A 27,135-nucleotide genomic window follows, 5' to 3' on the forward strand; every position below is an offset into this window, starting at 1 on the left:
ACAAAGACATTTTGCAAAAAAATTAGTTGGGTCACAGGCTGGAAGCACAAATGGAAATAATGATTGTGGTTCGGCAACAGTAGCCCACAGAAGTCTGAGTGCAAGAAATTTAGAAGTAGCTTTTTTTTTTAAGTAAAACAGGAGGGTGAAGTTGTGGAGTACACCAACAGAATTGATGACTGAAGCAAATTCAGCATTCAGAAACAGCAGGATATAGTTGAAAAGGAAACAAAATACATATCAGCACTGCAGTTAGCACGGAGGATAAACAACAATGATGAAAACTGAGCTAGTTCACCTTTCCTACATTTTAATTTTAACGTCATTCCTCAAAACTTGATAAATGCAAATCTCACATTGCACACTATTTGTATATAGATTAAATACAACTCGATCCTAATCTTGGTGACTCACCCTGGCTCATTCAAACTGCAGTCATCCACATGGGTGTATAGGGTTGTCCAGTTTTGTCCATCTTTGGACACTTGAAAAACCCAGTTCCTCAGAGCAGACCGACCATAACCACGTGCATGTCGCAAAGTGTAGGCTGAAGGAATCACCCACAGACCAAGGTCAATGGCAAACCAAGCGTTCTTATCATCATTTGTGTGGCAATTAAGAGCTGAGCTGTCACGACTCAAAATGTCTTCCAATCGTCCATATGGCAAATTCCTACCCTCTGAAGATGTCACAACCACCAAACCATAAGCCGCAGGATTCACCCACTCATATGCTGTTCTGTAATGCATATTGAATATAACAATGTTTGATGAGAAACAATTATACCAAAAATTACAGCTGTGTGACAGAAAGAACATTAATTTTACTGAAAAGCATACTCAAAAGATAAATGTACTACATTCACCACAGAGCAATTACTGCAAATTAGAAAGCATAAAAGGCAGCAGTCTATTCAATGATGGATCAGTTGCAAACACAAATTTAAAAAGATTCTTAAACTTCACTATTAGTTAACGTTATTCCCTGGTGCTAAACCTCAAGGAGCTCCAAGAAAAGCAAATCAGGAATGCCTACTGCATACAAAAATATTCACTGGTCAAACTTTGGTACAACAGTCATGATTAACCAAGCTTTCCCAAAACTTATGTACAACTCATCATCCAAATTTTAAAAATAGTTTTGAATCTTACTTTGCATTTGTCCCAATCCAGTATATTATCCCATTTTCATCAAAATTATGTTGATGTCGGAAGATGAATGTTTGTCCTTCACGCAATTTACGCACAAATACAAAAGTTGATCTGTCAAAGTCATACCACTGTTTAGCCACCTGAAACAAAAATTAAAGCTAAAATTTGGCACATGTTCAAATATCACTTCTTCTTCAATATACTTATAAACTTTAAAATGTTGAATTTTTGAAACACATCACATTGTTTACCATTTTAAGAAGATACTGCTCTAAGGATTCAACTGTGGCCAAAGGTTCCATTTTGAGCATTCTTCCAGTTCTGTCTATCAAAGATGTCTCCCCGGGAGCTCGTTCTAACCTAAACCTCAGCCTTCTTGTAAGTATCTTGAAAGGAGGAAAAACAGTCTGTAAATAGATTGGTAGAATTTTCATCTGAATTTCACGGCAAGTTGCGACATGATTGATATTAACTTTTATTTAAAATACAAGATTTTAAACTTAGAGTATTGTAATCTAAGTATGATTTAATACAACGTATTCAGTAGTATTTTTATTCTCTTTCTTGATGCATGTACTCTTTTTTCATGGATTGAATAAAAATATCGTAAAAGAAGAAAATACAAGATTTGTTTCAACAATAATCACTAAAACAAGAGTGTGAGGTGGAAGACAACTGAAAATACTGATTAGTAGGATTGGGGAAATCACAATTATTAAATGGTCACAAACTACTTTAACTTCTTCACTATGTTTTTTTCCAAACCACATTACATTAAGAACCATGTCCTAAAACAGAGGACTGGATTTACACGTTTGCACAGAGTAAAGCTAACAAAATAATTTCTCAGTATTACAAGTAGAGCTGAACAATATCCTTAAATGTAAAGTAAAATTATACACAGTAATTGTTAACTGTAAAATACTTCATCTACTATACAACTAAAACAAACTCATAACTGCAGGAAAAGAAATCAAACTTTAAGCATCAAAGATTAGCCTTCATACCTGCAAGTTATATGAAGAGCCAGGGGTATCATACAGATGAAGAGGAAGCCTCTCAATTGATTCCAACACTGCTATCAGCTTTCGAACAAGGGCAACAGCTGGCCGACTATGAAGAGATATATATTTTGTTAAAAAGGCTTAAAATATTAATAAAAATAATTTTAAATGTAAGAAACCACCACTCACCTTTCCTCATCTTCATTTTCACTGAATGCAGTTTTGAAGACATTTATTCGTTCAATTAGTTGACTACAATCTTGTTTCACTTCCAAGTCCACGTTCTACACAGCAGAGGAAAATGAGTTGATATTCCAAATACAAGTAAAAAAAGAAATAAGTATTCTTCTGCAACAACATACTCACGTTATTGAGGACAGTAAGAAGTGCTTGCACCAGACCACTGCTGCACATCTCATAGGGTGAAATTGTGTTTTCATCCTTTAGTAGTACAATCAAGTTCTCCAAAGCTGTTTTCATCAAATCTCTCCATGTAGCCTCCCCATCCACACCCTGCAACACAAAGCAGCACTTTGTTAAAATATTAAGCAATGCAATGTAACAACTTAAATTTCCAATTTAGTAACCTCTAAATTATTACATTCAGTAAACAGCATCTCAAGTATCAATGACAGTCAAGATTTAGACCTTCAATTGGTCAAACTCTTCACAATTATGAAAGATAAGCATCATTCTGGTGGAAAGTATGCAAATTTCAAGCTTTCAAGCTGAAATAAATTTGCTGATTGATAAAAGCATTTGATGTTTGTAAGAATAGTCAACATTTAATACATACAGAGGGAGAGAGAGAGAGAAAGAGAAAGAGAGAGATACATTGAGTGGTGTGCGTACAGTCTCCCATATCTGTCCCCACACATGTGGGGCACAGCAAAAATCTGCATGTTGCAGCAATTGAACATCATTGCAGCTTAGTTCACTACAAATATAGCCACTCTGTAAACTCATCCACAGAAAGCATATTAGACATGGGACACACAAGTTGATCAATGAAGTTAGCCAAAAGAGAGACATTGCATGCACCTGCAGTGATGTTGCAGAAGCAGAGCTATACAACAGTTTGTCAAGGTAACCACTGCCAACTGAATAGTTACTATGCAATTGAGTTCCAGTTGAGTTCTGACAAAGGGTCTCTGACCCAAAACGTTAACTCTTGTTTCTCATCTCACATATGCGGCCTTACCTGCTGAGTATTTCCAGTATTTTCTGTTTTAGTTCAACAGTTACTGTGCTTGGTCTGGTAACTTAATGCGGCCCAACTCTACTTTCCAAACACACAACAATTCATATTAACTCACCTTCACCAGGTTGAAGTGCTCAGCTGCCTACAATATGTGGACATCACGCAGCACAAGCTCGTTTTCAAATTTCACAAACACCCTTGCAAACTTTTGCTTTAATTCTCACTCAGTAACTTATTCACTGTTGCTGCACAGCAGTCTACCTCCTTGCAATCAGTGGTCATCAAATACGCTTTTATTCATCTTTGAGAATTTTCTTGTGCTTCAGAGAAAGGCAGCAAGAAAATTTGGAGGTGGAAAAGCCAGAGTCATCAGATTCAGGTTACTCATCCTAGGGCACTCGTTTTGCTTAAAACCTCCCTTTCCAAGGGAACTTAGCTCCTCAATCGTCCACTTCATAGATACCCAAGTTTTAACTTTATCTACCTGTCTGTTTGCATGGAGCTCCCAAGCAGACTCAAGCTGTGTGGCAATGTTTCGCAGTGTGACCACCACTCCTCGAGGCATACTTTCTACAGCCTTAAAATGATCATCATACAAGTCTCTGGCCATGGTTCGCACCTGCAAATAAAAATATTTTATGTTTTCAAGGAAGGTAATAGTGGTTCACTCTTCATCGCAATTGTTAAAAAAAAAACTGCCACACTTTTTAAGCCAACTGGGTTCTAGATAATCATTTTTGTTGGATCTCCTGTAGATTCACCCACTGAAACGAAATAGAATTATGGACTCTGACTGGACTCTGCACTTCACTACTCAGTTTGAAACAGGAATTGCCCAAGTAAAATTATATCTATTAGGTAAGAAGAGAGAAAATCAGAAATAGTTCCAAAAAGTGTCACATGATAGAAAGTTTATCTAATGCAGAGATTTTAATTGTCAGGAGACAATATGTTGGAGAATCGCCTCATCAAGCCTTCAAACAAGAAACTTGTGATATTTAATAGATTAATTTTTTTTTAATATGTTGGAATAGGTACTGTCTGCATCTCTAATAAGACTGAATAAGTACCAAACTATAACATTTTAATTTTTCCTTAGTTGTGCCTCTAACTGTATTCAAAAGGAGGAAAAACAAATAGTTTACATTGAAAATATGCGCTTCTCACTGCCCTGTGGAAAATTTCTTGATCTTGGTGACAACAACAATCCTCTTTAATTGTGAGTATAACCTGAAGCAGAGTGGCACAAGTTCACATTGTGCATAAAGTGCTACAATCTTCACTTCTCAACACTCTGAACTTTTGCCTCCATAAACTAGCTTCAATGTACAAGGGTTAACATCAAGAAGGTAAATGCTGATTATAAATTATTAGCATCTTTGATGTTAGCATGTAGATATAATCCATTTAACCATAAAATACATTTAATTCCCCAAGAATAAACTCACCTTTTGTTTAGTTTTCTCCAGCTTTGATCTCAACTTTCTTCCTCTTTTGCCAGTCCAGCCAGCAACAAATTCTGATCCTGTGAAGCAAGAAAATCAATTCAAACAAAAACATTCTTGCTTCAGAAAAAAGTTTTTGCAAACACAAGGAACAAAAATAGTATTACAATAAATAAGACTTCTGAAATAATCTGCACCCTTACCAAGTGAAGTCTCTGCAGTAAATGAATGCTTTGTCCCCCGATTTGACTCAAACACAAATCCAGGCAGATCCTCTTTCAATATAGTGGCCTGCTGACCATCAGAATTGTGTATTGCAATTTCTCCTTCTTTCAAACAAGTCAGAGACCAGTTGCCTACTGTAAGCTTTGTTGGTCCTGGTGCAGTGAGAATGGGTTGGCTACTGGTAGCTGGTTTGACTTGACTTCGAGCTCGTTGCAACTTTTCCAAGAACTCACTTCTGCTTTCTGTCAATATACAGACAAAATTAATTCACATACCTCTTGTAAATGTACTTCAGTTACAAACAAATAACTGTTGATAACAAACATCACAACAACTTCAAATTCTCAAAAGGTGTTTTATAGAAATAACCTTACAAGCTGAAAAACCAGGCAACTAAAGCAAAACTATTATTGTGTGGCATTTTTCCAGCAAATGCAACCAACATACAATTATGTTTTCCACTAGCAGTATACTTAAGATGGAGAAACAAGCCATTTGGATCTAGTATTATGCAATACTACAGATGACAAGAAGTTTCTCCATACAGCCTCACAAAACACTTTTTTTTAATCAATCACATCAATTTAAAATAATTGCATAATTTGCTCAAGGTTCTGGAAACACTATTCCATGGAATGGGGAGATACCAAGTTACACCCGTACATTCCCACTCATTTGCAATGCCAGGGGTGACCTTACAGAGATTTATAAAGTTAGGCCAAAGGGCCTGTTTCCATGCTATACAACTCTATGATTCTAAAGTTCAGAATATTACCCAAACACTTTCCCCACAGAAGGGATAAGAAAAATAAAAGTTACATTTTGCTCCAAAGATTGAACGCTTTTTGACTGTGTACACACAAACACTTCCAATGCTTCTCAGGTCTCTATGCTAGGATATCCCTCCACTGACAATGATATTCCTCTTGCATTTTCCCCACATTTAGCATAAACATTTAGCTTTTCTATCACATGGCCCTCAAGCAAGAATAATTCCATGCAAGTGCTTCAAGCACAATCACCCGTCACTTTCTTTCTTTCTCAATCCTACACTCTGTTCAACTAAGCCAACACACACTCCCAGTGCTAAAATCAGAAGGAGAAACAAGGTCTGATTTACAGCTTTCTTGACCTACATGGATCAGCACTATTTCATATGATGCACCTGCACATTTGAACCATCTGGATATCTGCACATTTCTAACTTAATGGACAAACATACTTTACCTGAGCTGTCAGAACCACCTTCTGGGCTTCCACTAGAATACATAGTAGCTAATTTCCCATCCAAGATGAATCGAAACCATCCATTACTCCCATTTGACAACTCCAAGGCTGCTGCATCACTCCAGATGTATAAGCAATCTCTTCCACGGATGACAGACCAATCCCTCCAATGGTATGGCCTGCCCTGCTGAATTTCTTTAGCATCTTCTTGAGGCTCATCATCCTAAACAGAAAAGATAGTCAAATAAAACAATAGGGCAGACTTCGTGCCCTGAGATCAGAGACTACTTCCACCATGGTACCAGATCCAAACTTCCACTGGAAGTCCAGATCCCAACTCATCAGCAAAGTGCAGTGCTTCTCCAAGTCCCTATGGCTGACGTCACTGACAAAATGACTTTAACAGCTGGTAAGACAGACTCAGAAGTTATTGCAATTACTAAAAGTTTGAGAAATTTTTGACTCAGGATGAAAAATCTTCAAATCACTCAGGATCTGTTTAAAAAACAAAAAATTAGACCAAAAAAACCTCTCTCACACACACATTTAAAGCCATCTTAACTGCCTACATTGAAAGCCATTTGTTACAGTTTTACCCATTTGCTTAATCTATTAATGTCTTTTAATGCAATGCATTCATTTATGCTGTCTACAGGGTGACCCATCTCTGTGTCATCAGTAAATAAGTTTTATTTACCTTTCAATCAGCAATCTCCCATTCACAAATGAGATTACTGTATTTACATTAATTAAGCATTCAAGCATTTTGGGAAATCTGCAGAATTTAAGGCTGAATCAGTGGACCCTTGCGGAGAAGTTCATTAGCACAGGTCTCCCTAAACTGTCATCCTGCTGATGACCACCCAGTGCCCTACTCTTGGGCATGCCACTGTAGCAGGTTTGTCTGCTGCCAGATCAGGGCAGATCTCAAGAAATAACTGAGCAAAAAGGCGACCAGCCTCACTGAAATTGTTATTAATTGTATCCAGTCATTGTATGCCTTAAAGAGCCCTTGATATCATTAACAAATAGACTAGCCAATTGCCCAGTTACCACATAGCTCATTTCAAATTAATTTGTGTGCACTTTTTCAACCATGAAGTCAAACTACTGTGTTCTGTTACACCAAGCTAAAACCAATCTTCAATTCAAAGTCATGACTTTTTAGTAACATCAATTAATTTGTTATATGGTAAATGATCCCTGCAAAGTTTACAAACATAGGTGAAGCCATTTTACTCAAGCAACAATCTGCTGGAGGAACTCAACAGTTCAAGCAGCATCTGTGGGTGGGGTCAACTGTCAACTTTTCGGGTCGAAACAGAGGCAGGTGGATGATATGTGGAGGCAGACAAAGAAAAAGATAGGGCCAAGAGGGGGGAGGAGAGTGTGAAGGTGGAGACAGCTGCTGAGGGTGATAAACAGGAACAAAGGCTACCAGTGCTGGAATCTGAAAAGTAAGGAAGGCAATAATGGGAACCATTAGGGGAGAAGTGCAAAGCAGATTGAACCATGACCAGATGAGGGTAGGGGCCAGTACAGGAAAGGGGACGTAAATAGGAGGACCGTAAGGGAAAGCGGGAAGGGGTGAGGGGGAGGAAACCTGAGTTAAGTGTTACCTGCAAATTGAAAACTTCTACGTTCATACCATTGGACTGTAAACTGCCCAAGCAGAATGAGGTGTTGTTCCTCTAGTTTGCGAATGGGCCTTACCCTGGCAGTGGAGAAGGCCAAGAACAGACAGGTAGGTGTGGAAATGGGAAGGGGAATTGAAATGGCATGCAATTGGGAACTTGGGATGGCCATTGCGAACAGACCACAGGTGCTCTGGGAATTCATTTTTCTCATTTGGTGCCATCTCTATGATTGGAGAAACATTTATTGTACAGCAAAGAAATTAGTCTGGAATCTAACAGATGAAAGGCAACAGAAGTTCACAGATAAAGCTTTAATAATTTTTGTACTAGATATATGATTTGATCCACATCCTTCCCATCAATTGCTGAAGTGGGCTTTGAATTATCCAGTGCCAATGACAAGGTGACACGAATGACCTTTAATTTCAGGTCAAAAAACTTGGTGAGCAACTACAGTCAATTAAATGTTTCCTCCTTTATTTTGCTCAATCCTAAAACTGAAAACTCCATATTCGAGTTATCTTGTAATGTTTTAGAGTTACCAAATTAGAAAAAATGTCCTCCAGCTGAGTGATGCCGGATGTGTAGGTTAGGTGGAGTTTTTAAAATCAACCTCTAGGCCACTAAAAAAAAAGCAGCCTGATTATCAACAGGTCTGTATCTGCTCCAGATGGAAACAGTTTCTGAAAACCACAATGTACAGCAAAATAAAAAGATCTGGGGTATAAAAAGATACAAGTAATCTGTAGAGAACATACACATTTACACCTCCTGATATATAGTGGGCTGAATTCAAGGCTTCATTTAATGCTTCAGGAAGTGTTATGGCTTATGTGAATTTTCTACCTTAACAAAGAGGGTGGCTGTTGTCACATGCAACTTTTCTGGAATTGAACAACTGTCAAGTGAATTCTGCATGGCCTTGAAATACAGAACTTGAAAGTTAACAGAAATGATATTAGTGGCTTTAAGCCAGGCATTACTCACATGAATTCCAACTGTTTGTTATGAATTGTGAAACTGCAAACGTAAGCTGACTTTCTGTATGAAAATCTATCACATTAAATAGATATGATCACCTTATCAGGCTTGCAATCCTCTTCATTTTCATCATCTGAAGATGGTCCTGCCAAAGTGGACACTTTATTGATTACCCCAAGTCTCGCAAGTTGATCCAGAAATAGGTCACCTCCTTTGTCTACGAGATCTCTAATGATTTGCAGAGCTAATAAATGGCCATCATCATCATCCTGTAACAAAAACATCACATGAGCTTTATCCTCAAGAGCTCAATTTTTATTTTCACGTATATATTTTTCACTGCAGGACATGATACACCAAATTCACTGATTATTCAGCTGGTGAAGAGAAATGCTCTACTTTAACAACCTAAACAAACTCTGAAAAACTGGCATAGCATCAGAATATAAATCTAATTCTGTATTGAGCATTTCAGGGTTCAATTTCTTAAAGGCATAAAAATGTGATGCAATACTCAGCTATGCAATTTTTTTTCCCCCAACAACCTGGATTTATATAGCATGGTGAACATAGTAACATTTCCTGAGATGCTTCATCGGAGATACCAAGATACAACATGAGATGTTGGGACAGATGTCCTAAAGCATAACCTTTGAGGGTTTAAAGGAAAACCTTGAGAGGGAAGGGAGGATAAGGATCAGGGAGGAAATTTCAGAGCCTAAGATCAAGCAGCAAAGCACAATTTGTTGAGGATAACTGTGGTGCCAGTGGGAATACAGACTGCCCTTAGGTGCAATCCCAAGCAAAGGAAGAAAATGAACTATAGCTATCATTCCCAATTGTTACAAATGCGAACAACTGAAAACTATCGAAGTCAGGAATAGACAATAACAACTGAACAATCTGCACATATACCATCAATTACTATCATCAGGAACAAAAACTGGGACAAAAAAAAATAAAAAAAAAATTTAAAACATTGGGCTATGAGATTGTATACGACTGTCCCTTTTCAATAGCACTATTTCTGATTTACCTATACCAAGCCAAGGCAAATAACAAGGCTAGCTAAGGCTAGCTTTGGTCTAATCATAAAGGTGTAGAACAACCTCATACTGCCACTTCTCTCAGATAAAGTGAGTACATTACAAACCAAACAATCAAGAATCTGCAGATGAATAAATTTATCTTATCAAGTCCTATTTTATCCAATTTTTTCTTTCAACCATCTAGAATTGATCTTGCTTTTCTTTTATGAAAAACAAAGGGAATAACATGTTTTTGTGATCTATTCATTGATAACTGTTTCTCGTCTTTTGAACAGTTGTCTAATAAATACAATTTGCCTAGATCGCTTCTTTTTTTAGATATTTACAGATCAGAAACTTTTTAAATGTCACTCTACCTACTTTTCCGATACCACATCAAATTGAAATTACAGAAAAAATTTTAGGTTTTAACCCTTATCAGAAGGGCTTGATAGCAATAATTTATGATCTGATTATGAAAATATGTCTACTGATATCCGATAAAATTAAGAATGAATGGGAAAGAGAACTTCAGATACTTTTACCTATAGAGACATGGAAGAAAATTCTCCAATTAGTTAATACCTCTTCAATGTGTGCTAGACGCTCTGATACAGTTTAAGGTGGTTCATAGGACCCATATGTCTAAGGATAAGTTAACTCGTTTTTATAACCATATAAATCCTATATGTAATTCTGAGGTGGCTTCCCTGACACATATGTTCTGGTCCTGCCCTCTTTTGGAAAAATATTGGAAAGACATTTTTGATATTATTTCAGTGGCATTGAGTATTGATTTACAACCTCATCCTATTATTGCAACTTTTGGGTTACCAATGATGAATTCTGGCCATTTATCTGCCTCAGCTTGTCATATGATTGCATTTGTTACATTAATAGCCAGGAGATCCATTCTATTTAAATGGAAAGATCCTAAACCTCCTACTACATTCCAATGGTTTTCCCAAACTATAACATGTTTAAACTTAGAAAAAATTAGGAGTGGTACTATTGACCCTTTGGTTAAATTTGAAGAAACTTGGAGCCCATTGATCCAGCATTTTCATATGATGTAAGTTGACCTTTTCTGAATCCTTTTCAATAACTTTCTATTCGAATATAGAGGAGCAGAGTTAATGATATAATAATGCTTTTAACCAATGAAATACGACAGCCCAGCTTTTGTTTAGTTTTTGGTTAGTTTTTGTTTATTATTACTTTTTTTTTGTTTTGTTTTTTTAAAGTTTGTTTTTTTTCATATAATCAAATTTCTTTTTAAATCTTTTTCATGTTCAATTATTAAGAGATTGGGAGGTTCAGATTACATATTTTACTCTTTGTGTCTTTATACGTTAACTGTTATTATTGTAATCCCGATCTCTTTGTATCATGTGTATAATTACTACTGTTATGTTTATTAATTTGAAATTTAATAAAAAGACTGAAAAAGAAAAGAATCTGCACATCCAATCCAACACATGATTACTTCAAATCACATCAAATCTCACAATGCAAAACTCATGTCTTAGTCCATTTATAACAGTTTAAAAAAATAATAATATTTAAAGTTATGCCCCTGAGAAAATCAAAATCCTTGCTAGTTCTAGTCTGGTGCTAGCAGGATTTTGGTATTCTCAGGGACACAACTTTCAACATTATTATTTTAGATGACCTTCCTCACTATCAATGTCACCAATTTTCATGGTCACCAAGAAACTTATTAATCCTACATTCACATCGAAGTCATTCATGTTTATAAGAAATATCAAAGGCGGCAGTACTGATCCTTGTGGTACACTGTTGGTCACAGGCTTCCAATCACAATAGCATCCTCCATCACTACCCTTTGTCTCTTATGAACTGACCAACTTGCTTGGATCCCATGGGCCCTAAGCTTTTGGACCAGAGTTCCATGGGAAACCTTGTCCCTGCAAGTCAAATTAACTGCACTTTCCTTACCAATGTACTTAGGTACCCTTCAAAAAACTTCAATTGTCAGAAAGGATCGCCCAGCAACAAATCCATGCTAACTGTTCATGATCAATCCCTTGGCTTTCCAAATGTAGATTAATCCTGTCCCTCAGAATTTTTTTCAACAATTTCCCTACGACTATTGTGCACAACTATGCACACATACACAGATCTCCCTGTTCTTGGACTCTTGTTAGATTTATACCTTCTTGTTTATATTGCTTCTTCTCATTCTTCCTACTAAAAATGGAAATTGGCCCTGTGTACCCAAGACCAATTCATTAAAGTAGATTAACAGCAGTGATCCTTCCAGCCCCTGCAAAATATCATTACTAAATAATAATCATGTAACTTAATCAAAAAATTAACATACACACTGAATTTTATAATGAAGATGTTTAGTAGAATTAGTGGGCTCTCCTTGCAAAATAACAATGTCTATTTCAAAACATTGGTGGAGAAATGGAATATTCTGTATTTCATCATCATTCCATTGGGTTCCAGAACCACACACTGTTCTTGTTACGGACTGATTTGCGACCCATGGATCTGCATATTCTTAAGTTTGGCGCCAACCCCATGTGGACATTTTTGTATACATAAACACATCAAGGAACCAATCATGGTATAAGTGTGGCTATCTATTTCCAGACCACTTGTGTCAAGTGACTCCCTGTTGTGCACTATTTTAGGGCCTTCTTCATTTACACAGCTCCACCTTACAATTTCAGAACCAATCCCTGCTTGCACACTTCAAGGGAATGTTTGTTATCCAATATTATTTCCTCCCAGCTTTTAAATATTTTAATTTATTAATGTGCATTAATGCTCATGGAACACGATAGGACATATTTACAGTTATATGAAGGGTGCATCAGGTACAAAGTAAAGGGTCTTAGTAGTATCTATGTTTATTGCTATCCATGGGAAGTCCATGCCCTATCCTTCACAGATGAGGATTTAGTATACATGTTTGCATTGTTTGATGAAAATTATCCAGCTCTGTAAACATACTTACGATAGGCAAGGAAGATTTCAATGTATTATTTTTAAATGCCTTACGTGGCCAATTTTAGCGTTCCTCAATAATAGTTTAATTCAACTGCTTGGCTTATATTTAACATTTTGAAATGGGTACCAGAAGACATCTGATAATCTCACGTTACCAAACTTCCAAATGTCCAATATTTCTCTGCTGGAAATAGCATTTTATTTTTTGAGAACACAGTCTGACCTCTTGATCCAGGACTGTGGCTGTAATTTCCACCAGCACTGTTGGCAAGTTGTGGCCAGCATCTGAATCACACACTTCCTTCAGAAGTGCCTCAGAACAATAATGTACCATCTTTCGAACAAGAGCGAGACTTGCTTTCCTAGGAATACAAGGGAAAATAAACATTGGTCACTGGAATAAAGAGAATGAGTTGAATAACTGATGAAAATAAAGTAAATTTACATCCATTTCAAAGTACTGATGATAATCATGAAAATATGTTTCTCACAAAGTGGAGTACATATTTCAATCCATTTTTAGTGAAATATCCTCTAAACACAGTTTAATATATTTACTGCTGTTTATCGTACCAACAGCACTAGAACCAGGGATTAATGGATTTTCTTTTAAATTGGAACATATACATCCTATAAACTGTATTATACAATAAGTTGAGAATTTGAGTTTAATTATGTATCTGATAAGTACCAAGGGAAAGCAAGAAAAAGGCAAACAACTGAAGGAGAAATTTGACAGTAACATACTAAAGAACGCGAATATTGTGTTAGCCCTCAAACGTGGTTAATCATGTAATTTCAACTAGCTGCAGAATAATAGTGATAATTTTGGCCAAAGACATTTTTAAATATGGTGCCAAGCTTCAATATAAATGATAGGATAGAAACTGTATTGAAACTATTTGAAACAAAGTAAAATTATGCGGTGTAATAAGAGAGCATGTAAAGAAAAGGGAGGGGGGAAGAGTAAGCTCAAGCAGTAGTTGTTAAGCTATAGAGTGGCTTATTAAATCAGTAATAAATTCCAGAAACTCTATTAAAGCTAAAATTTTCCCTTGTTTGCAATATTAGGTTTCACTAAAAATGTAAACCATCAGCCCAGGAAGCCAAGCAAATTTGGAGTCAAAATACAAAGCTACAATTTTCTACCACTTCCTTCCATTCAAAAGCATTTAAAAAATCCCAAAAAATTAAAAAAAGACAAAAGATGAAAACCTTCATTTCTTTTACAAATACCAATTCACGTTTTAAGTATTCCTGTACTTTATGAAGCAATGTGGAAATCCAAACAAAAACCCATAATCCAATCCTTCAGGTGGTTTGCTTGGAAATCAAAGCTTGTTTTAAAGGAATTTTTTCTTAATTTATCCATTTTTCAGTATGAGGCTTTGCTGACAAGGCCAGAATTTATTGCCCATCCCTAGCCACCCATGAGAAAGTAGTGATGAGCCATTTTCCCTGAATCATTGCAATCTTTTAGGTGGAGGTAATGTATCAGTGTCATACAATTGAATTACTTGCTGGGCTTCTTCAGAGCCATTTAAGAGTTAACCACATCACTGTGGGTGTCTGTTTATTAATTGGCTAGACCACATGAAGCTGACAGATTTCCTTCCTTGAAAGACATTAGTGCATTTTTATTAAAATCTTGATATTCTTTTTGTCAGTATTACCAATTGGAACTTTTTTTTGAATTGTAGATTAACTGGATTTAAAGTCCACACCTGCTTTGATGAATTCCAACTCTTGTCTCTGGAGTGTTAATTCAGCCATCTGTTTCTCATCTAGAAACCTTAACAGCTGCAGCACCACATGAGTACAGTGATATTAGCACTAAATGTAACAATACTTTAGTGCACCTAATATTATGCAGAGCACCAATGGCAGAGGAAAATCAACCCAAAAAAGGAACACCCCCATGATGGCCAGACAGAAGCACACACAACAGCTGCAACGAAAAAGAGACAAGAGCTTAGAGATCCACTCAACATGATAATAATGTCTTGGAGCAGATGGGTGGGGAGTGGAGGGTGAAGAATGGATTTCCCTACACACTAGAAGGTGGCAGAAAACCTTACAGGCTGCCGCTAAAAGCAAGTGATATGTGGGATGTTATGGCCAGGAGGAGAATCCCTGGAGCAATGCCAAAAGAAATTTCAAGGCCTTACTGGCTATGTCATGATGAGCTCTGGACTAAAATACTGCTCTTTTATGATGATATTCATGTTTCATGATGACACACATGCTCACACATCTCTTCTCTCCACACAAACCATCTTCACCTACACTCCCACACAATGGCCAAGTCTCCAAGGGAATGATAATTATTCAATGCACTTCATCATCCCCATTGAGCTAAAGACACTGAGGAAAAGGTGAGATTACCCACACAGGGAGGGAGTCATCAGGAGTGTAGTGCCCAACTTTGATGGAAGAGACCGTTCTCACCAAATAAGCAGAGGGACAATCATATTTCAAGAACAAGTGTGATCAGCCGTCTGCCACGTGTGCTTACCAAATCCCCTTTGACTCGATCAACAGCAGGCACCTTCATTACCACCTGTGCTGTAGCACCATAGAGCCTTTTTGACAAATATAAACCAAAAGATGGTGACACTTGTAAACTGGTGTGGGGGGGGGGGGGGGGGGGGCATTACAAGTATAATCATCTGTTTTGTATTCAAAGAGCATTCAGCAAAGGTCAGTTTTATCCACTCCCCATTAAGGCAGAGCAAGATAGGACATTGAAGGGAGATTTCCCCCACTGTAGCAGCACAGCAACTGGCAGAGTTAAGGTACGAGCAAATTGGACATGTTCTTAGGGTGTTACACCAGGCAATAACAGACCACAATCCACCACAAAGCAGAGTGAACCTAGTACAGGAGCAGACCAGGGGGAGTTCTGTGGAGGCACTAATGAAGTCTTAATGCTTCTATTCAGGATCATCTTGATCCAGTCAGCAGTCTGTGCCACAAGAATAGCCTGATGCTCTAAATGGAACAGCAAAATATCATATCCTCGACTCATAGAAATATGCCACTCATTGTTGTTTTCACTGAGCATCCAGGTACCATTTGTGAGCAAAAAGCTGCTCGCAGTAGATGGCACATGAGCAGACGTCTATTCTGCACAAATAGATGTGCATGTCAGCAAGTTGCTCTTCTTATGGAGAGGGACGGCAAGTGAGAAATGGTTTTTCCTCTGAAGCAAAGGCTGTCCCTCCCCACCCACCCACACCACTCTTTACTGGGAGCAGAGTCCTGGTCCAAATGCACAGAGAGCTGACCCTAAGAAGAGTGAAGACAGCAAGGATCAGAGGTCAGCCACCCAGCTCAACTCTGGATTTGGAGGCTGGAACATTGGTAGTGCAGGCTGAGTGCCAACATATTGTTGTACTATCGTCTCCCCAGTCCTTTGAGGTTACCCCTCATGGGCCACCTTCACTCTTCCCCCATCCCTCTCCTCAACAGAGTGGGCCATCCCAGACTGCTCTTTTGATTGGCTTAGTCCAATCCACTTATGGCAAGGACTTCTCATGGGTCATCATGGACATGCAGTCTCAAAATAGAGCAAGCAAACTGCAGCCATATTTCAAACCTACATTGAAAGGTAGCAAAATTGGGTGTTAGAAGTTCAGATCCACATCTTATGACTTTTGTAATGTAACCATTTTTTTTCTTGTTCCAAATGATTCTGATTCTAAACATTAACGATATTTATTTTGGGCAAATCACGTCTTTTATTATGCAACGACAAATAAAAGTGGCATGACAGCAACTGGCTTTGTTGCAGACCTTGCCCCTCAGAAAGGCTAATGGTCCCGGCAGCGATATCACTCAGGCACCCATTGAAACAATGTTAGCTGCTAAACTCTGGAGAAGGCATCCCTGTTAGTTTCCATGGTCTTTGGAAGGCTTGGGAGAAACCTGAAGTCTGATGCTGTCCAGGCAGATCTCATGATATCAACAGAGTATCACCTTAAATAACAGAAAAGGCAACAAGTACAATGCTCCAAGTTGCGCTAAGAATGTTCCATGTCTGTGATCAATTGCAATTCGAATGTGCAACATATGAATGTATGGGACATTGCAGATTGTGATGTCATTAGCTGCATATCTGATGCCAGAAAAATGTTAGGCACAATAACATGAATAGCACGCTGAAGTGCCAAGACCATGGTTGGTGCAATTTTAACAGGGAATGATCACTTATGTGATATGAAGTACTTTAAATAATTTTTTGTATGATTTTCACATAAAGATGGTGAAAATCAATTTCTAGCTTGTATTTTACAAGTCTGCACATGCTCTTGTTTCTATGTCTTCAACACTGCACCCATATGACTTGCTCATAGTGGGAAGAGGACAATTAAAATGTTTTGCAGACACAAGGAGGATATATCCATCAGTGACTGAAGCAGAGGAACAAATCCTCAGATGAACTAATCAAGTCCACAATATTATTTGGACTTCAGCAAACATCACATGGCACTTAGAAGAGGAGGAAATGTCAATTGAACATTATTAACTTAAGCTGACAACATTCATACTACATTCCCTTGGGAATGGCTTGGTATGTTACATAATAGGTTAGTGAATCATAAATCTATAATTGGAGGATGAACAAACACAGCCGTTTATACACTTAAGTACCAGCTCCTGCAGTTGTATCTAACTTCAGCAAGGACGTGCTTGCCTCATTACTGATTACATTTTTAGATTATAAACATGATTGATTTGTATATTAAAACCACTTTTTATTACTGCTGCTTTTACTTAGACTTTCCAACAGAGGACAGAAATTTTAAGAAATATACACCTGATGGATGGTAGCATAGTTTGCTGAAATGTCTGTGCAAAAACCGGCAACAATCTCTTCAAGTATAGTGGGGCCATTTCAGGATCTCCTTTTGGTTCATTTCCATCTTCATCTTCTCTGTTGGCATCTTTCTTCTTCTTATCCTCCCCTTTATTTACAGGACACATCCAGTCTCCTAAAATCAATACAATTCAAAGATATTTCATGTACATTTCCTTCTATTCAAAAAGTTTGCAGATTTTTCACTGGGGGAAACATTAAAGCCAAGTAACAGAATGGCACGAATTCTCTCCCTAAAATTTTCCTTCCTCGTTTAAGATACTCCTTAAAATCTCTACCTGTACATTTCCTTATGTTGTTCAGTGTCAAATTTTGTTCAACAATATTCCTGTGAAACATTCTAGCAAGTGTTACTACTTTAAGCTACTACACAAACAGAAATAGTTATTTAAATAAAGTAGTTGAATAGAAGAGGCTTATGTTCCTCGGAGTTTTTACAAATGATAAGTGACCCTATTGACTGATTTGGTTGGGTGGATTCTAATTGCCCATTTCTACTGGCTGATGAGCTTCGGACAAGGGATCATCAAGATAAAAGGAGCTGGCCATTTAGGACAAACACGAGGTAAAATATTTTTCATTCACGGAACTGTAAACCTTAAAAATTCTCTTCCTCAGAAGGCTGTTAATATAAAATGAGTGCATTCAAGAATATGACTTACAGATATTCAGATCAGAGGAAACAAGGGATAAGAGTTAAATGAAAGAAAGTAGACTGAGGTAAAAGATCAGCCATGACATTGCTGAAAGTCAGAGATAATGGGAGAAATGCTTGAAAAGCTGCATGGCCATTTCCTCTTTCTGTGATCCAAGGAAATAGTTTGACCCAATTTACGTTACAATTTTAGCTTGTTGTCAATGGACTAAAAGAGCCAAATTGACATTCAGCCATCATTCCAATCTCACGCAGACATTAAAATCAAACTCAACACATTACTACTGTCCAACTCTGAGAAATGTCTACATGACATTTGTAACCGATTCTATCAATTTTCATTTTCAAAATTCAGTTGAGGATTTAGGCACAGTAGTTCAATGAGATCAAAAGCAGAAACATTATTATATCAAATGAATTCAAATCATTAATATTTTGATTTTAATTTGCTGAACAAGACTTCGAACCTGGAGACTGTAATATGGCCACAACCTCACTGTGACCTCTCTCTCTTGCTTTATCCAGAGGGGTTTTACCATCTTCATCACGGAGATCCGGATTTGCTCCATGCCGTAACAGAGTCTAGTAAAAAAAAGAGCAAGCTTTTAACTTAAATATTTAATTAAAATCTCTTGCCATTGAGTAATTTGCAAATCAAAAGTGTATTCAAATATTAATAATAAATACATAAATTTGGTCTGATACACTTGAATGAACATTCCTGTTCAGAAACTAACCATCCATTAACAATTTTAAATATTCAGGAAAAAAAACTAACAAACAGCTGATTAGAACAGTGTGTAATCAAAACAACTGACCACTTGCATATCTACACAGGGGGTGAAAACAGGACAGCAAGCAAGCACTTCCAAATGCTCACATTAAAAGGTTGACCTGTCTGTTCCTATCCAGATCTATGGCTGGTTTTCAACTGTTCTTTATTCCTAACTTGTTTCCAGCTCTGCAATGGACAATGGATGCAGAAAGGCAGAATAGGAGGAAACTTCATTCAGTGTGTTAGAATAGATAAAAAATTAAAATTGGACATGTTTGAGATAATTAAAGGAAAGAGTGTTAATAAAACAACGCCACAACGTGGGTGCCACAATTATGAGATATTATAATTTTAACAATTTATTAAATGACTCTTCAGTGTGCAAGACGAAAAATTCTGAAGATAACAACTCTTCTCATTCATGGTTTCCGATCCCTGGTATTATCCTGATGTATTCAAACCATACAGCATTTATGGTTATTACGATGGGCGAAGCAATGATTCTTTCCAAATGTAATCATTGCTCCTTCTGCAATCTAAAAAGCTACATTTAAAAGGTTAAAAGTACTTTTTTTTTAAAATGCACCTGTCCTTGCATTTAAAGGATGTAACCCTCATTCTCTGTTCATCTGCATTTTCCAGTTGAGTTATTTCTAGATTTTTCCTCAAAAATTAAATTGCCACATTAAATTGCACCTTTCACCTGCTTGGCAAACCCCCTGCTTTTGTGTCAAAATAAAATGTGGAGATCATATTAATCCAAGTCAAACAGAGTCAGCAATGGCCTTGGATTACATCAGATTATGCACAGCTCTGATCCAAGTAACATCCAATTATTCTAATTCTTTGGGGCAGCTCTTTATCCCTCAACTTTCAACCAAATCTGCTTTTAACTCCTATGAAAGATTTATGATTTTTTAAAAAAAAAGACAAGCCTTGCAGACATTATCAGAAAAACTCAACATCTATTTAAGTCTATTATTTTACCAACCCATACAGCCATCATTTCCAAAATATGATTATAGTACTCAAGTAGGCTGCCTTAAACAAATGTGTGCTAAGCATCTTTGATTACCCTTTCATTTTAAAGAGCTATTTCCATTCTAAAAGTTAACCAAAAAATTGGTCCACAGTTCCTCAAATGATCCCATCATTTGTCATGTTATGTAACAATTCTTAAAACCAAAGTTAAATCTCGAAATATAATAATACAATTAAAAAAGTCTTCAATAATTGCAACATATTCTTCCAATTCTTCCCCCCCCCCCCCCCCCCCCAAACTGTCCCTCAATTCTTTTGCTGGGATACACCTGTACAGATGCCAGCAACTTTAAGAACTCATCTAAGTTCCCTTTAAAGTGTGTAATTCATAGAGAAAGGACATCACAGCCATTTAATTGCACTCTCACACAATGTTCACACAAACATAATTCCAATTGGAGTCCACAGACAGCAATCAGGGGGACCCATGCTTAATTTTGATCATTACACGTGCCTTCCCCCCACCCCCATTTCCTTATCAAACTGTTTTCCTTCATAAGGACATATCAACGAACAGATCAGGAAATTCATATAGATTGGCTGCAATGAATTCATATCACATTGCCCTCTGTGCATTAATTAAACTCTTGGCCACAACAGTTAACTCAAAGAGAAGAATCAAACCTTTGCAACTTGTGGCCTTCCAAAACAAGCTGCATAATGCAAAGATGAGGATCTCTGACCCCTGTTGACATCCGCACCTCTCTCACACAGAAATTCCACCTGAAAAGATAGTTTGATGAGACATTCCTGCTTTAAATGACTACTGACTTTTCCAATCAATACGTTGTGTAAAATTTTATTCTTGTTCTTAACGTACCCAATTTGACTGAAAAGGATGACCTTCACTGTATTGGAGATTATTTTACTGTTCACAGGAAATATTTATTACATAGGAAGCTCAGACTTTCAAACAGTTCAAAAAATGGAAGGATTTGCTTACCATTTCCTGAGTTCCAAACGCTGAAGCCCAATTCAAAAGGGTTTGGCCCACGTCATCCATGAAGTTCACTTCAAAAGCTAATGAAAAAAAAAAATCAGATTGGGGGAAAACATACTTTACAATAATGAATGTAGTTTTCCCTCTGCAAACATTAATTTACCTCCAGTATCAATGGCATCTATTAGTGCATCGGTGTCTTTACTACGAATGCAATCAATAAGCTGACGATGAGAACGCTCTCCAGAACTATCCAGCCTCCTTAGGCCAGGGATCCTCCCCGTGGAACCAGCACTAGACTTTGGCAAAGCTTTACGTCCTTCAAAAAGTAATACCAGAAGTAGATCCACCAATCGCATAGTGTCAAGCACACATCTTTCATCACCCTGTAGTGCACTTTCTATCGAGTCAGGTAGCGCAGATCTTAATAAATCCTAAGGGGAAAACATCTATTAACAATACAATGAAGAAATCAAACAAGAAATGTTAGAACAGGACGAAAACCATTAATAACCTCACTAACTATGGCTTCCTGTTGCCCAAGAATACAGGTAACTGTTTTAATTTGAACTACAAAGAAATTTGATATAAAACCAGAGTAACTTTATTAAGAGAGTTTTGATTGCAGATCTCCAATTCAGCACTCAAACATTGTGCTTGAATTCTCGTTTCAGTAAATTCACAAGCAAGTGATCCCAATTTGAGTATGAATTGTACCATCAGGAGAATTCTGAGACAATCCATACATTAAATGCAAATATAATATTCTAAATATATTAATTATAAATTACAATATGGAAATCTGATCAGGAAGTACTGTTTATATGTATAATATATATTAGAAACAGCTGCAACATTCTTCAATTAAAATGATCTGAAATAATAGTTTTGTGTCTTCTTTCCCAAAAAACAAAGTGATATGCAAGTCTCTTGCAACCATCCCTTGATTTTCTTTTGTTACTGTAGAATCATGCCTGAGTAGGGTGTTAAAAGAGCTGAATCCTTACATGTGTCACAACAGGAGAGCCTCTGCAAAGTGTTGAAAGTAGACTAACAATTGTTGATACTTGGTTACTAAGTTTAGAATCAGCAGCATTGGGAGTCGCTCCTGTGGAAGTACGGCCAGGCTTGCAAGCAGATGAAGACCCTCCTGCTACTAAACCACCTGCTGCTGCCATACGTGAAAGCAGCTCTTCAGTCAATCCATGTTTTGCTAAAGGAGCTGGATCAACTCCACGACGAGTGAATCGATCCGCCAATGAAGCAAAACAACGCAGAGCTCCATCTGATACCTAAAATAAGAAAAGACTCATTATTTGGATTAAATCTATGAGACTTAGAAATAAAAATAAAGATTGCAATCAAAAGAAAATGCCATCTTCTTCTGCTGCTGCATTATCTGAAATAACTAATGTTAAAGAGAACCAAAGGCTTAATGAATGTGTTTTTGGAAAACACAAAGTATTTTTGGTTTAAAATTGATCCTCCTTCCTCCCAACAACAAAATCAAAATATCTCAACTTCAGGCCAACATTCATTCCCTCAGAAGGAAAGGAACAGAACTTTGGACTAGCAAAAGCATATTTTGAAAAGGAAAATAAGGAAATAATTAAGGTTGTTAAAATCAATCTTGATAAAAGAAGATTATTACCTCGATTATCACCTAGACACTAATGCTTGATTCTTTGTTCTACTTACCTGTGGATCTTCATGTTTCAATAAACTGGACAAAGACTCCACACAAGTTTCAAGTGATGAATCCTGAGGCTCCATTTTCCCACAAAGTCTGGAAACTACCGCCATTGCAGAATGTAATGTGTCTTTATGCACAAGATGACCACTATCCCGGATAAAGGTTAACACACAATTTAAGCCTCCTGCTTCAAATACTGCTCCTGATTCTCGAGTACAGATAAGTTCAAGTACCTGTAAAATTAAATCATATTCAATGTCAATTGTGAATTTTGTTAAGATGAATGACAAATAAGGCAGAAAAAAAAATGAATAAAATAAACAATTTCTTCACAATAACCAGGACTCATTCAGTCCCTAGTTGGGGTTTTTGGAGATCAATTCATCTCAGTACCAGGACATCACTGCAGGAATTCCTCAAAACAGCGTCCTGGGCCTAACCATCTTCTTCCTGCCATCACAATATTCTGAGGTGGGAATGCTCACTGATGATTTAATTCCAGTTAACTGCCACCTTTACAAAGGCCACAGGGATGGACAATAAATGCTGGTCATGCCAGCAATATTTTCCTTCAATGATCGACATAGTAGCTCCTAACAGAGACAACACAACTACAAATGACCTTGCATGTTATGGCAGTTCAGGTAACAGAAATTTGCCCAAAGGGAATTCACAAATCACTATCAAAAAAAAATCTGGGATACGGAGTCAAAGTTCACTCTTATGAAATTTGTGTGCAAAAAACAAATAAATAGACACCTTTTTTCCAACTCGCATTTCTTGATGCATAGATGATGCAGCTCTGTGTTACGGAAAATTGTGATACGGACCGTTTTCTTGGAATGCAACCATTCCCAATAATGCAGGGTTCACCTTGTATTTTGTAGCCAAAAGAAATAGAACACAACATGTAGGTCACAGGATATAAAGCTTATTCAAATGGGTCACCATGATCTGAATGAAAGGTAGTGCAATGTTGAGGGGCTGACTGGTGTTCTTTTCTACTTTTGATAAAAGAATTATTTTTGAATTCAACTAAGAAAACAATAAATGTTAGAATTAAAGTCATATCAAAAATGTCAGAATAGTGCGGTCAATCAACATCTGGAAAAGAAATGCAAGCCACAGTTTCAGGAACTGAGCCACACCAGTGAAGAACGTTAACATGCATTTCTATTTCACATGTAGACAATGAGTACTTTTCATTTAGGATTCAACAGTTCAATCACCTGGAATTCAAATCTTGTCAATATCAATATTCTTAAATGCCACGGATGTTTTTAAAACCCAACTTGGCTTCTTAAAATAGTGAACCATATGTGCATGCAGTCAGAGATCTGATCAACATCGTCTGCCAGAAAAATTTTTGTTTAAGCCGTCATCTCAATATTTGCTCGTTAGGTCTCACAGACTGAATTTGCAAAACACTGCTCAGAGTACTTATCAATACATTGAAACACATCAGAGTCATGCCCTCTTCTCACTACCATTGGACAGGAGGTACAGAAACCTGAAGTCCCACACCACCAGGTTCAGGAACAGCTCTTTTCCAACAACCAGGTTCTCAAACCAAACCGTCTAACCATAATCCTACCTCAGCAATGGAACACTACAGACCACCTCTTGCTCTACCATGGACCTGTCTGATTCTGTTTTTTTTTGCAGTGATGTCTTGTTTTGCAGTTTTTCTTCACTGTTTGTACAACTTGTGTATAAATTATTTTTCTGTTGTTGTTGTCTGAATGTGTGTGTCCGTGATGCTGCTGCAAGTGTTTCAGTGTACCTGTACCTCACCATACCGAAGCAGATGACAATCAATTCGACTTGAATATGTATCAGTTCAAAGACCAAATGTTAAGGGCAAATGTCCATTGAAGCTAGTCCCAAACAATACATGCAAATAAACATTTAATAATTAACAAGCTCTAATAGTACATCGATTCTTTTCAGTCAACAGCAGTTCTTTAATAATGTCACAATCAGACAAGTAGCAAGTAAATTTCAAGCCACAGAAGTATCAGGCAATGAACATAACCAACAAGAGTATCCTTGATATTTAAAGGCATTATCACCACCAGGTACCCCACCATCAATATTCAAGGAATAACCACTGACCAGAAACTCAAACACATAAATGTTGTGGCTTCAAGAGAGGTCAGTGGCTGCTATCTGTGGAAGTCAGTGGGTTAAACTTGACTACACCTCTTCCCACCCTGTTACTTGTAAGGATGCTATTCCCTTTTCTCAGTTATTCTGCCTCCGCCACATCTGTTCTCATGATGAGGCTTTCCATTCCAGGACATCTTTTTTCAGTAAACGGGGTTTCCCTTCCACCACTCTTAATGCAATGTCACCCGTACCTCCGCCATTTCCCATACATCTGCCCTCATCCCATCCCCTACCCCCGTCATAACAGGGGTAGGGTTCCGTGTCCTCACCAACAACCCCACGAGCCTCTGCATCCAACACATCATTCATTGCAATTTCCGCCATCTCCAACAGGATTCCACCACCAGGCACATCTTCACCCACCATGTAACCACGCCCTGCCCCGCCCCCCCCCCCCCCCCCACCCACCCACACAGCCTTCCACAGGGATTGCTCTCTCCACAATAAACTCCCTTGTCCACTCATCCCTCCCCACCGATCACCCTCCTGGCACTTATCCCTGCAACCATGCAAAGTGTTACACCTGTCCCTACACCACCTCCCTCACCACCATTCAGGGCCCAAGACAGCCCTTCCAGGTGAGGCGGTGCTTCACCTGTGAATCTGAAGGTATCATTTATTGCATCCGGTGTGGCCTCCTCTACGTCATGAGACCTGACACAGATTGGGTGACCACTTCATCAAGCACCTTTGTTCCATCTGCCACAACAGCTAGGATCTCCCAGTGGCCAGCCACATCAATTCCACTTCTCTTTCCCATACGGACATGTCTATCCACAGCCTCCTCTACTGCCGCTTTGAGGCCAGAAGCATGTTGGAGGAACAAAACCTTATGTTCCATCTTGATAGTCTCCAATCTGACAGCATCAACATCAATTTCTCTAACTTCTGGTAAACCCTCCCCTTTGTTTTTCCATCTTTTCATTCCCCCCCCCCCTTTGTTTTCCCTCATTCTTGTGGCCCGTTCACCCTTCTCTTTCCTCTCCCCTGCCCTCATGACCTACCCACCACCCCACTTCCTTCCATTTATTTTACGGTCTACTGTCCTCTATCGGACTCCTCCTTCAATCCTTTGCCTCTTCCACCTATCATCTCCCAGCTTCTCACATCATTCCCTTTCATCCTCCTCCCTTCCCCACCCAGCTACCTCCCCCTCCTCACCTATCACATGCCAGCTTATGCTCCTCCCCCTCCCCCTTTTCATTCTGGCTTCAGCCCTCCTCCTTTCCAGTCCTGATGAAAGGTCTTGACCCAAAACATTGACTGTTTATTTCCCTCCATAGATGCTGCCTCATCTGCTGAGTTCCTCCAGCATTTTGTTGCTTAAGTTAGTATGTGGAAATAGAGTTAATTTGGACAGGCTAATGAATATTAGCAATTATTTCAAGGAGTATAGAATATCAAAGTAGGGAAGTTTTGTCACAAGGTTACAGAGTACCAGTGAGGCTACACTTGGAGCACTGCATACAAGTCTGGTCTCCATATTTAAAAAAGGATGTATGGGTATTGGAGGCAGCAGAGACAAGGTTGAATAGGTTAATTCCCGAGATGAAGTGATTAACATACAGTCATACGAGTCTGAGCAGGTTGGGCCTCTGCTCTTTTGAATTTAGAGGAATGAGAGGTGATCTTATTAAAAATGAGAAAGGGATTGACAGGGTGGATGCTTTGAGGCAAGTTCTCCAAATTGGGGTATTTCGAACTGGGGGCATAGTTTCTGAACTGGAGATTGCCCATTTAATATAGAGATAAGGAGGAATTTCTTCTCAGAGGGTTGAGATCCTTCAGAATTCTCTACCCCATAATGTAGAAGTAAAGTCCTTGAATATATTCAAGGAAGAGGTGGACAGATGTTTGAACTGCAAGAGAGTCAAGGAGCATGGGAGAGCAGGAAAGGGACATTTTGGCCAAGAATACATCAGCCATAATCTTATTGAATGGCAGCACAGTCTCCAATCACCATTTATTCTGCTTCTGCTCCTATTTATGTTCATTCGCAAGACAGAATTTGCTGCAGCTATTGGCTACTACTAGAACAACCAGGTGCCTTAAATAAACATTTTTGTTAATTTGTCCAAATACTTCCAATACTCTAAAACTCA

General features: G+C 38.0%; 1 protein-coding gene across 6 annotated transcripts in view; it reads right to left on the reverse strand.

The window, feature by feature from the left end:
- The window catches only part of hectd1 (HECT domain containing 1), a 71,482-nt gene that overhangs the window by 25,304 nt on the left and 19,043 nt on the right, over positions 1-27,135 (reverse strand). For 3 of the 6 annotated variants that reach the window (XM_052015068.1, XM_052015037.1, XM_052015051.1), the window contains exons 4-22: positions 22,870-23,097; positions 22,179-22,463; positions 21,335-21,605; positions 21,175-21,251; positions 20,856-20,954; positions 18,883-18,997; positions 17,701-17,875; positions 13,105-13,243; positions 8,970-9,140; positions 6,254-6,476; positions 5,005-5,268; positions 4,805-4,881; positions 3,841-3,975; positions 2,522-2,668; positions 2,345-2,439; positions 2,159-2,264; positions 1,403-1,558; positions 1,152-1,291; positions 415-738 (exon numbers count right to left, since the gene is read on the reverse strand). In XM_052015068.1, coding sequence (XP_051871028.1) covers positions 415-738; positions 1,152-1,291; positions 1,403-1,558; positions 2,159-2,264; positions 2,345-2,439; positions 2,522-2,668; positions 3,841-3,975; positions 4,805-4,881; positions 5,005-5,268; positions 6,254-6,476; positions 8,970-9,140; positions 13,105-13,243; positions 17,701-17,875; positions 18,883-18,997; positions 20,856-20,954; positions 21,175-21,251; positions 21,335-21,605; positions 22,179-22,463; positions 22,870-23,097 — 3,227 coding nt within the window. The remainder of the gene's footprint in view (positions 1-414; positions 739-1,151; positions 1,292-1,402; positions 1,559-2,158; positions 2,265-2,344; positions 2,440-2,521; positions 2,669-3,840; positions 3,976-4,804; positions 4,882-5,004; positions 5,269-6,253; positions 6,477-8,969; positions 9,141-13,104; positions 13,244-17,700; positions 17,876-18,882; positions 18,998-20,855; positions 20,955-21,174; positions 21,252-21,334; positions 21,606-22,178; positions 22,464-22,869; positions 23,098-27,135) is intronic. The other 3 variants (XM_052015078.1, XM_052015044.1, XM_052015059.1) reach the window with 1 other exon arrangement.

Source organism: Pristis pectinata, chromosome 1 (genome assembly GCF_009764475.1).
Source record: "Pristis pectinata isolate sPriPec2 chromosome 1, sPriPec2.1.pri, whole genome shotgun sequence".
NCBI classification, from domain to species: domain Eukaryota; kingdom Metazoa; phylum Chordata; class Chondrichthyes; order Rhinopristiformes; family Pristidae; genus Pristis; species Pristis pectinata.